Consider the following 12,618-nt stretch of genomic DNA (forward strand, 5'->3'; position numbering starts at 1 on the left):
GCTCCTCTTTAAAGCTGATTTATTTTATTTATGACATTATTTGTTTGGGATATCAGCATCTCTGTTTTAACAGGTTAAAAATATTGTGTAACAAATGAGGTAAAATCATTTGTCTGATGGAGTTTAACAGGTCAGAACGTCCACAAGCCCAAAACGTTGTAGTATATAAAATATGTTCTCTAAGCATTTTATGTTTATTATATTAAATTTATGATACTAAATTATACATCATTAATGTTATTTAAATTTAACAATATTATTATACACTAAATATACCAACCCAAAATTGTTATTGTTAATTTATGTTATGTTAATGATGTTGTTAATTGTGTTTGCAAATTTTGCTGTAGTCAAGGTTTGAATAACTATTCATAGCCCTGTAGGCCTATGCAATTTAAGTTGTGCATATCTGGGCGATTTCAAGTTTTTAATTATTACTATAGAGCTATCTCATATTTAAAATATACATGTTATTCTACAGATTCAAACTATGTGGACATGTGGACGTTTTGGTATAAATCTATGGACGTTTTGTCATTTGGATGTTTTAGGTGTGGACCTTTTGGCTGTGGACTTTTTGGTTTGTGGGCATTTTGACTAGAAAGCATTAATTCCATCATTAAAACAAGACAAGTTAAACTTAAATTTAACTTTTTTATTTAAGCAGGTTAATCACATTGATTGAGATCCAGCTCTCTTACAAGGGAGACCTGGACATTTTTTGAAGTTTCCAATTCACCTAACCCACATGTCTTTAGTTGCTAGTATGTTTGTGGTTCTATCCAAACCTTTGTCATTGGAATCAAATTCACCTAAACCATGTCTTCAGTGGCTCCACTCAGTGTTTAAAAATGTCTCTGCTTTCTCTGTTTAGTATCATGTAAATTGAATATATTCAGGTTTTAAACAGTTGGTCAGATGACATGTAATTTCTCACATTGCAGATGTTCTTGACAATAACATTGTTGTGCTGCAGGAAGTAGCGATTCATAATTTTCATGATTATCCAGAATTTTGTGTAGTATTGGTTAAAAAAATCAACAACCAACAGTTAATATGTTACAACTATGATTAGGCCTATTGGAAGAAAAAAAAAGTATTGTTTCCAGTAACCTGACCCAGCCTATTTTTCCAAAAGAAAAAAAAATTCAGAAGAAAATAAAAGGTATTTGTGGTAACGTGACTGTCCCTGTCATAAACTTTTTACAATAGCCTTTCTATTTGAAAATAGGTAGCCTGCTTTAAAAAAAAATCAATTAAAATTTTTATCCAAGAGGTGAGGCCAGTTTGTTTGGAAAAGTTATTTGTTTATAGTGTGGGGTGAACCAATGATCTGGTATGACCTCAAGTGACTCAGGTTTGATAGGATATCACAAAATCTGAAAGATGGCTGTGACCTGGAAGGACAATACACACTAGAAATATCAAGTCCAGTTTGGGAGCATGTTCTGGTGCTGTGCTTTGCAACAGAACCACCTTGGGTCCTGAATCAATCAATCAATCAATCAACTTTTTTCTTGTATAGCGCCAAATCACAACAAACAGTTGCCCCAAGGCGCTCCACATTGCAAGGCAAGGCCATACAATAATTATGAAACACAGTCTACGTCTAAAGCAACATAACCAAGGGATGGTCCAGGGTCACCCGATCCAGCCCTAACTATAAGCTTTAGCAAAAAGGAAAGTTTTAAGCCTAATCTTAAAAGTAGAGAGGGTATCTGTCTCCCTGATCTGAATTGGGAGCTGGTTCCACAGGAGAGGAGCCTGAAAGCTGAAGGCTCTGCCTCCCATTCTACTCTTACAAACCCTAGGAACTACAAGTAAGCCTGCAGTCTGAGAGCGAAGCGCTCTAATGGGGTAATATGGTACTACAAGGTCCCTAAGATAAGATGGGACCTGATTATTCAAAACCTTATAAGTAAGAAGAAGAATTTTAAATTCTATTCTAGCATTAACAGGAAGCCAATGAAGGGAGGCCAACACGGGTGAGATATGCTCTCTCCTGCTAGTCCCCGTCAGTACTCTAGCTGCAGCATTCTGAACCAACTGAAGGCTTTTTAGGGAACTTTTAGGACAACCTGATAATAATGAATTACAATAGTCCAGCCTAGAGGAAATAAATGCATGAATTAGTTTTTCAGCATCACTCTGAGACAAGACCTTTCTGATTTTAGAGATATTGCGTAAATGCAAAAAGGCAGTCCTACATATTTGTTTAATATGCGCTTTGAATGACATATCCTGATCAAAAATAACTCCAAGATTTCTCACAGTATTACTAGAGATCAGGGAAATGCCATCCAGAGTAACGATCTGGTTAGACACCATGCTTCTAAGATTTGTGGGGCCAAGTACAATAACTTCAGTTTTATCTGAGTTTAAAAGCAGGAAATTAGAGGTCATCCATGTCTTTATGTCTGTAAGACAATCCTGCAGTTTAGCTAATTGGTGCGTATCCTCTGGCTTCATGGATAGATAAAGCTGGGTATCATCTGCGTAACAATGAAAATTTAAGCAATGAATGGCAGCCGCCCAGGCAGACAGCTGATCCACTCCCACGTCTCCAAAATAACTATCTACTCTGCTGTAGTTAGGTTAAATGTGGGCGTCTCTTTGGCCTTCTCCAGCTACTGGGGTCCTCGGATGGGCCACATGGCCAAAGTGTCATTGCTGATGCTCCCCTACAACGCAAGTGATACTGGCCATATCCCAAAATATTTAAACAGAAATCAAACAAAATATAGTCTGAGATTCGGCTCTGGTGGCACTTGCACCAACACACAGGACAAAAACAATTATACACACACACACACAAAATTCTACATGCATACCCTCTTTTTATTCTTTTGGAAACAAACCATTTTTTCTAATAGGCTTTATTTAAAGTTGTAGGCCCGTTTGGTTTAATTTTATTATTATTATTTTTTACATTTAAGTCATGAGGAGGATTTTGTACTGTACAGCTATAATTTGCTCCTCAGTATGCTTTTTCTAACTCTATGTATGCTAGCGTTGGCGCACAGATCTTGAGAAACACAGTAGACCTTCAAGTGAGACAAAGTGCCAGAAAAAAAAAATCCATAAAATTGAAAAAAAAAACAAAAAAACAGTGATCGACACAAATAGTAAACATTCCCCCAACAGATCCTGTTGGGAGAAAAAACTGCCTATAAAATCTGGACATATTTCACATGAACAATTTGTTGGTCTGATAAATCAACACAAAATACTAACATTGTCTACAGTTACAACATTTTTACTTAGTTTTCCAAAATGAGTCTGTGCAGGATCGATGTTTTGTCACAGCTTTTTGAGTTGTGAGTCAGGAATTCAGAGTTCCTAGTTCCACTGAATACCATGTAAATGTTGAATCTTGTGTTTTTCTCTTCATCTGTAAAATTTCAGAGTGCACTCACTGTATTTGCCATGGAATCCCCCTCAAACTAAATATTTTGCCAGAAATAAAATTAGCTGTAATTGTATGATATACCACCAAAAATAAAGGTATTTCATTATTAGAATTCAGCATTAAATAATTTTTAGAACAAGAACATGTACTAACTGGAACTGTTTCTGTTCCCAGCAGGACAAGGACAAAGGGAGACTTTTCATCTCCTTCACAGCAGTTTCACTTTTCTTTACAGATCATTCCTGGAAGTGATTTTGAAATTATATGTAAATCATTCATCAGGATCCATGTCTTTTCTTGTAAGTAACTTTGAAAGCCAATTTCCAACTGTCTTTTTTTTTCTAAACTGTCTAAATTTCTTCAGTAAAAAGAAACATATGCCTGTTTTTCCTGGAATAATTTATGCAAATTTGTGTTTGATGGAAGACAAAGAGTGATGTGATGAAGAGAAGCCTGCTCATAATCGCAGATAAACTTTGCCTGCTAAAACTGGAAGGAGGCAGGACCATCGTGACCATGAGAGTCAGTGCAAAGTTCTTCATGTGCTCAGCTGGAACTGATTTGCCTTTTTCATTAAGACATATTTGGAAAGCTGAGTTATACTGTCACTCTAATGTAACTTGGAAAATGAGTCAAGTTTAATGCCAGTCGCAAGTTTCTGAATAAATTCTTCATTCAGGACTAATGGGAAGCCTGGAGTGAAATTAAGAATTGATTCACTCATCACTGTACTCACTGTTTTACTAGAAACAGATTGGGCTGAGTTTTGCAAACCATGAAGATGGTATTACGAGCTTCATAAATGCAGTATTTGTTGTTACAGTCACTGCCCTCTTCATTAGATACACTTTTCATGTACGTTTTGAGCCGCCATTGCGTTTGGTACTGCCTTCATTCTTCGTAGAATTGCTTCAGCAGCAAGAGGGAGATTGACATCATACCATTATACACCACCAGTAGCATTGTTGATATAAGGCTGGATGGGTCCACGCTTTCATGTTGCTGATACCAAATTTTGAACCTATCATCTGAATTTCACAGTAGAAATCAATATTCATCCCATCAGGAATCATGTTTCCAATCTTCCATCATCGATTTTTAGTGAGTTGGTGTTTGCTGTAGCCTCAGTTTCCTGTTATTAGCTAACAAGTGTGACCCAGTGTGGTCTTCTGCTGCTATAGCCCATTTGCCTCAAGGTTCAATGTGTTGCAGTTTCAGAAATGGTCTTTGCCATACTTTGGTCTTTTCTGACCTCTGCCATCAACAAGGCAGCGTTTGCTCACTGGTTGTTTCTTCATTCTTCAGGCTGTTCTCTGTAGACCCTAGATGGTTATATGTGAAAATGGCAGTTGATCAGCAGTTTCTGAAATACTCAGACCAGCTTGTCTGATATAGCCACCAAAAAGTCCCTTAAATGGAATTTCTTCTCCGTTCTGATGTTTGATTTGAGCTTCAGCAGCTCCTCTTGACCATGTTTGCATGGCTAAGGTACATCTGCTATAGTGAGCAGATGTACCTCATGAAGTGGCCAGGAAGTGTGTGTTTTTTTTTTTTTTTTCCACAAAAAGTTAGCATGTTTGACTGGAGATAAGTTCATAGACTAAGGCACACAGAGCTGTTTTAGAATCTAACAGTTAAGTCTAATTTTTCAGCACAATCCCCTTGTTCTTTGTCCACTGGTCATGGAGCATGAGTCCTTCTTTGTAGTATCTTAGGTCTCCACCTGTTGCACAGTGGTGAGCTCCTTCATATTGGGGGGCAGGTAGTAGCCCAAGGGTGTAATTTCATGAAACTCAATCTGTATTTTTTTTTTTTTTGTTCTTGTTGCTGTTTCAGTAACAAGTTATGGTCAATACTTGAGACTTATGGTGAATGCTGGAATCCAACACCAGTTTTTAAACCCACAGTTGTCTGGTTCTTTTCTTGGCTGTCGTGGTCATTGTGGAGTCAATGACTCCAACCTTTCTCTTGGTGGAAGATCACTCCTCACCTTTAATTCTGACTATTCTTAATTTTCTCAGTATAGTAGGCCCTGGTTGCAGCATGACATCCTTGTTCTGTTGTGGAAACCACATACCTGACTTTATTAAAACATCATATTTGTAAATGTTTCCACTTTTTTGATTGTCATTGACATAGCTGCCCCTCCGTCCAGCTGTTTTAGCTTGTTAGCGCGATATCTCAAGAACTAGTTGACGAATTTCATTCATATTTAGCAGTAGGGTGTACTTAGGGGATCCCCTGTCACAGTGAGATATTCAAGATATTGTCATTGCCACCCTTGTTTGAACAATATTTCAAGAATCAGTTGACCAGTTTCATTCATATTTAGTATTAGGGTGTACATGGGTGAGCCCCTGACACTTTGCATTACTGATTTATGGGGACCGGTGGGATAAGTCATCTCCTGATGATGACTGTTTTTTAGGGGGCTATGGTCTCAGTTGTGGCATTCATGTGCAATACGTGCTAATTTTGGGGAAGAAAATTGTCCACATAGAGACTACTCAGCCTGATTACCCAGAACACTGATGTTGTTTTTTGTAATTACCACAGGAATCAAATGACAAGGTTGACGTTCATATAAGTGTGAAATTTAAAATTCCCCAAATCTTAAATAAATTGGGGTCATATTGTGGGTCAAACTCTAAAAGTTGCTCAGATCGTAAAACTGGATTCAGATGGTCTCAGTAGTCTTGCAAAATCAATCAGATTGAGAGTGACATGTGAAAAATTGCTAAAATAAAGTTCACTTCCAGTTGTTTCGTAAGAACAATTTGACGCAAAATTTATGAAAATCGAAGCAATATTGGTGTCCAGTTTTAAGAAAATTTAGGTTTTTGATTTTGAGCATTTTGCTAACAAGAGCTCAGCAATTTCAATTTTGACTCCTATAGAAGCTTAACTTTCCAGGATGCATAGCCAGGAAAGTTAGAGTTGGACTTAAAGGTCACCGGAAACAATGTCAGCATCAATTTTTTACTTATTACAATAGAACAGAATACAATTTGGAGGACTCAAATCTCACGCATGGTCATAAATCTGTGGTGAAAATGCTTCAGAACCCACATCAAAGTGGCGAGATTGTAACTTTATGCTAGATCCACTCCTGATCAGGTCCAAAAACATTTCAGATGGTTTGGATGTTTTCCTAGAATATGCCCATTTCTGCGGAAATGTGACTGTGGTATTGGTCAGTCTTCAAAGATGATGTGGATCTTACTTGTGGTTTTTCCTGTGTGATGATGGTCACTGGTCTTGTACACGTTAGCCATCCGAGCTGTCCAACCTACCTTGTCTTTACTGTGCTGCATAGAGGGGACTCCATCCTTCATGTCACATTTTTGCCCTTATAGATGTCTTTGGGTTGTAATAATCCTTCACTATGCAATGACAGAGCTTGCTAATTTCTTTGGAAGCTGTTGATTTTCAAATTTTAGTTATCCAGAAATGCAAAACTAGAGAAGTTATTAGTGATTAGAGCCCCAATACCACTGGCATTGGGGCTGTAATCTACAACCCCTGGCAAAAATGATGGAATCACCGGCCTCGGAGGATGTTCATTCAGTTGTTTAATTTTGTAGAAAAAAAGCAGATCACAGACATGACACAAAACTAAAGTCATTTCAAATGGCATCTTTCTGCTTTTAAGAAAAACTATAAGAAATCAGGAAAAAAAATTGTGGCAGTCAGTAACGGTTACTTTTTTAGACCAAGCAGAGGGAAAAAAAATATGGACTCACTCAATTCTGAGGAATAAATTATGGAATCACCCTGTAAATTTTCATCCCCAAAACTAACACCTGCATCAAATCAGATCTGCTTGTTAGTCTGCATCTAAAAAGGAGTGATCACACCTTGGAGAGCTGTTGCACCAAGTGGACTGACATGAATCATGGCTCCAACACGAGAGATGTCAATTGAAACAAAGGAGAGGATTATCAAACTCTTAAAAGAGGGTAAATCATCATGCAATGTTGCAAAAGATGTTGGTTGTTCACAGTCAGCTGTGTCTAAACTCTGGACCAAATACAAACAACATGGGAAGGTTGTTAAAGGCAAACATACTGGTAGACCAAGGAAGACATCAAATGAAAACTTAAAGCAGTATGTCTCAAAAATCGAAAATGCACAACAAAACAAAAGAGGAACGAATGGGAGGAAACTGGAGTCAACGTCTGTGACCGAACTGTAAGAAACCGCCTAAAGGAAATGGGATTTACATACAGAAAAGCTAAACGAAAGCCATCATTAACACCTAAACAGAAAAAACAAGGTTACAATGGGCTAAGGAAAAGCAATCATGGACTGTGGATGACTGGATGAAAGTCATATTCAGTGATGAATCTCGAATCTGCATTGGGCAAGGTGATGATGCTGGAACTTTTGTTTGGTGCCATTCCAATGAGATTTATAAAGATGATTGCCTGAAGAGAACATGTAAATTTCCACAGTCATTGATGATATGGGGCTGCATGTCAGGTAAAGGCACTGGGGAGATTACATCATCAATAAATGCACAAGTTTACATTGATATTTTGGACACTTTTCTTATCCCATCAATTGAAAGGATGTTTGGGGATGATGAAATCATTTTTCAAGATGATAATGCATCTTGCCAAAGAGCAAAACCTGTGAAAACATTCCTTGCAAAAAGACACATAGGGTCAATGTCATGGCCTGCAAATAGTCCGGACCTTAATCCAATTGAAAATCTTTGGTGGAAGTTGAAGAAAATGGTCCATGACAAGGCTCCAACCTGCAAAGCTGATCTGGCAACAGCAATCAGAGAACGTTGGAGCCAGATTGATGAAGAGTACTGTTTGTCACTCATTAAGTCCATGCCTCAGAGACTGCAAGCTGTTGTAAAAGCCAGAGGTGGTGCAACAAAATACTAGTGATGTGTTGGAGCGTTCTTTTGTTTTTCATGATTCCATAATTTTTTCCTCAGAATTGAGTGATTCCATATTTTTTTCCCTCTGCTTGGTCTAAAAAAGTAACCGTTACTGACTGCCACAATTTTTTTTCCTGATTTCTTATAGTGTTTCTTAAAGCCAGAAAGTTGCCATTTGAAATGACTTTAGTTTTGTGTCATGTCTGTGATCTGCTTTTTTTCTACAAAATTAAACGACTGAATGAACATCCTCCGAGGCCGGTGATTCCATAATTTTTGCCAGGGGTTGTAATCATTGGGGCTCACCTGGTCTTTTCATCATGTATCTATTAATAAATCATATCTTTACACAGTGGTCTAGAGAAATATGTGTTTCATATTCAGAACGCTAAAATTGTTCAGAACATTTTGATATGTAACACATGGACATTATACAAAAATATCTAAAGGTAAAATTGAGAAAATACCCATAGGAGTCTAAAGGTTAACTAGAGCTAAACTGCTCAAACCTTTGTAACTGAGTCCACAGACCTACCACACACCACTTAACTCTATTTTGGTTGCTTAAGCCCGATTTGGATGGGATTCGTTTTGTAGGGGGAGCTGGTGTGGAGTAATTAATACCAGAGCTCATCAGTGACTTTTATCCAGTCTGAATGCACTATTTCATTTTTTCCTGAATGCAGCTTCATGTGTTGGTAAAGAGTCAAGATCCTTTCACCTTTTGTAAAACAATTCATAGAAATTACCTCAGATTATATTGATAATCCCATGTGAACAGTTTTCCGACATTTATTTCAAGTATAGAGGTATTAAAGACTCATTTGTAATAAAATCACCATGCCAGCAACAGAGAGTTTACACTTGCTTGAGTTATATTTACATAGAATTTCTATATCAATTCGTTCACACATGAAAGCACGCTGCCAGGTTCGTGTCTGCGCCTCGCCTCTGTGTGTTCCCTCACTGTGGTGTCTTTCAAACCCCTGCTCTGCTTATGGCACAAGGAGAGAGTGCTCTGCAAACAGGCTGTGTACCTCTGCATGCAGATTAAAAAATAAAGCCACAAAGTCCACTGGATGGGACATGTTTGTCTTACGCTAACAGCTGTTTGGACCACCGGCTCTGCTGTGGGACACTGCCCATGCACACCTCTGTGCCCACTCCACGCAACAGGAAAAAAGCGAACCCAACAGATAACAAGACAGAAGCTAAATCATAGCGTGACCGTAGAGATGAATCCATTCTATGCTGTCTTGCAATTTTCTTGATTGAGTAGCCACTCCAGTCTCTGTCATTTATTTATAGTTTATAGTTTTCTTATTTTATGTGAATCGGCTATAAATATTATTAACGTCCTGTGATTAATATTCCATTATTCCACCTCCTTGAATAAATTAATCCTGAACAGTAAGGCTGTAGGCACACATAATAGAAAGGATTTTTTTTTTTTTTTTTAACAGTAGAAAGTCTGTAATATTACCTAGCCATTAATAATCAGAAGCTGCTAATGTGTTGAGATTTCTGTTGAATCTTTCCTCATTCTTGCTTGCGTTTTCTCTTTTTTCCCATGTCTGTTATTAACCCACTGTGTCTGTCAGCGTTGGGTATCTGAAAAATTGAGTGTGGAGAGCCTGCGGGATTTGGAGTTATTTGGAGGTGAGGTCCAAGGCAAGTTAAAAAAAAAAAAATTGAATGTTGAAGTGTTTGTTTACAGATGATAATTCAGTCGCCAAAAAAAGTTGAACCTTTGTTGTCACTGTGTGGGTGCTTAGTTCTGCTTTTCACGCTTCATGCTTTAATTGAAGTTTTTCCATTCTACAAATCAAAATCATCTCTCACTTGTCCTGAATGTTAAACCTACTGATTCCATTTGTTTTCAGAAGTCAAATCTCTTTTTTAATAAATGGCTTACGTGTTTGTTACAGAGAAACTCTGAAGAATACAATCTAATACTTGTTCTGTGCTGTCTGTTTGTGACTGTCAAATGCTTAAGGGCTCCTTCGCACATAGTGCGAATTTGGTCGAATTGTGCATTAAGTGGGCATCAAGCAGGAATCGTAAGCAAACCGTGTAATTTCGTCGCTGCTTCTAATGCCTCGTACACCTGTTGATAAGATTTGTGCACACCAGTGGCTGACAGACAGAATGTGCGCTTTGCGAGCCCATCGGACCCTCTCGTGGCAGGTGTCGGCCAAATTCCAGGCGACACGCACAAACATCTGACACCCTAACCCTCACCCACATACACTCAACAAAAATATAAACGCAACACTTTTGGTTTTGCTCCCATTTTGTATGAGATGAACTCAAAGATCTAAAACTTTTTCCACATACACAATATCACCATTTCCCTCAAATATTGTTCACAAACCAGTCTAAATCTGTGATAGTGAGCACTTCTCCTTTGCTGAGATAATCCATCCCACCTCACAGGTGTGCCATATCAAGATGCTGATTAGACACCATGATTAGTGCACAGGTGTGCCTTAGACTGCCCACAATAAAAGGCCACTCTGAAAGGTGCAGTTTTATCACACAGCACAATGCCACAGATGTCACAAGATTTGAGGGAGCGTGCAATTGGCATGCTGACAGCAGGAATGTCAACCAGAGCTGTTGCTCGTGTATTGAATGTTCATTTCTCTACCATAAGCCGTCTCCAAAGGCGTTTCAGAGAATTTGGCAGTACATCCAACCAGCCTCACAACCGCAGACCACGTGTAACCACACCAGCCCAGGACCTCCACATCCAGCATGTTCACCTCCAAGATCATCTGAGACCAGCCACTCGGACAGCTGCTGGAACAATCGGTTTGCATAACCAAAGAATTTCTGCACACACTGTCAGAAACCGTCTCAGGGAAGCTCATCTGCATGCTCGTCATCCTCATCGGGGTCTCGACCTGACTCCAGTTTGTCGTCGTAACCGACTTGAGTGGGCAAATGCTCACATTCGTTGGCGTTTGGCACGTTGGAGAGGTGTTCTCTTCACGGTTCACACTGTTCAGGGCAGATGGCAGACAGCGTGTGTGGCGTCATGTGGGTGAGCGGTTTTCTGATGTCAATGTTGTGGATCGAGTGGCCCATGGTGGCGGTGGGGTTATGGTATGGGCAGGCGTCTGTTATGGATGAAGAACACAGGTGCATTTTATTGATGGCATTTTGAATGCACAGAGATACCGTGACGAGATCCTGAGGCCCATTGTTGTGCCATACATCCAAGAACATCACCTCATGTTGCAGCAGGATAATGCACGGCCCCAGTTCCTGCCAATATCCAGCAACTTCGCACAGCCATTGAAGAGGAGTGGACCAACATTCCACAGGCCACAATTGACAACCTGATCAACTCTAAGCGAAGGAGATGTGTTGCACTGCATGAGGCAAATGGTGGTCACACCAGATACTGACTGGTATCCCCACCAATAAAACAAAACTGCACCGTTCAGTGGCCTTTTATTGTGGACAGTCTAAGGTACACCTGTGCACTAATCATGGTGTCTAATCAGCATCTTGATATGGCACACCTGTGAGGTGGGATGGATTATCTCAGCAAAGGAGAAGTGCTCACTATCACAGATTTAGACTGGTTTGTGAACAATATTTGAGGGAAATGGTGATATTGTGGATGTGGAAAAAGTTTTAGATCTTTGAGTTCATCTCATACAAAATGGGAGCAAAACCAAAAGTGTTGCATTTATATTTTTGTTGAGTGTAAATAAAAACACATATCACTGTGGCGACGGGCTGCAGCGAGCGTGCGCATGGTGCGCAGATGGACAGGCTGCCCCCAGGTTGAAACTGACCATCAGATCATAACACGCAGCAGGCGATCTGACTGTCACGTCACCAACGTGAGCTCTGCTCCACATGACGTGGTGTCCTGCAGCGCGCCGTCCACAAGACATGCGTGTCGGCAGGACGTGATACAGCAGATGTGGACATGAATGAGATGAGCGAACTACTTCTCATTCATGTCATTTCATGACTGCATCAGTGACAATGGGTCATCTACAGAGGAACAGAAGGATCATATTTGTATTGCCCGCTTGATTAGAGGGATTTAATACATTGCATTGTTTTTATATGGTTCGTCTTTTTTTTTTTTTTTTTAATACATCCATGTGCTTGCTGATATGAGGCAGTTTCCAGCACCTGTCACAGGACAGCGATTGTAGCTCACTGGTAAAGTTTCCGACTGGCAGTCAGAGCTTCTGGAAGGCATGGGTTTGAATCCTGTGGGTGACATGTATTTTTTATTTATTTTTTTTATATTTTTTTTTTTTCCCTTTATTTGCTGCTGGGAAAAGCT

At 39.3% G+C, this 12,618-nt stretch overlaps 1 protein-coding gene across 4 annotated transcripts in view; it reads left to right on the forward strand.

Moving 5' to 3' along the window:
* strada (STE20 related adaptor alpha) overlaps positions 1 to 12,618 on the forward strand; it is a 32,435-nt gene that overhangs the window by 223 nt on the left and 19,594 nt on the right. Inside the window, exons 2-3 of one of the 4 annotated variants that reach the window (XM_034190577.1) lie at positions 3,584 to 3,708; positions 9,905 to 9,974. In XM_034190577.1, the coding sequence (XP_034046468.1) occupies positions 3,697 to 3,708; positions 9,905 to 9,974 (82 nt within the window). In that variant the 5' untranslated portion in view covers positions 3,584 to 3,696. Of the gene's footprint in view, positions 1 to 3,583; positions 3,709 to 9,904; positions 9,975 to 12,618 lie in introns of those variants that run through there. The other 3 variants (XM_034190580.1, XM_034190579.1, XM_034190578.1) reach the window with 3 other exon arrangements.

The sequence above is a fragment of the Thalassophryne amazonica genome, chromosome 16, assembly GCF_902500255.1.
Source record: "Thalassophryne amazonica chromosome 16, fThaAma1.1, whole genome shotgun sequence".
Classification (NCBI taxonomy): Eukaryota; Metazoa; Chordata; class Actinopteri; order Batrachoidiformes; family Batrachoididae; genus Thalassophryne; species Thalassophryne amazonica.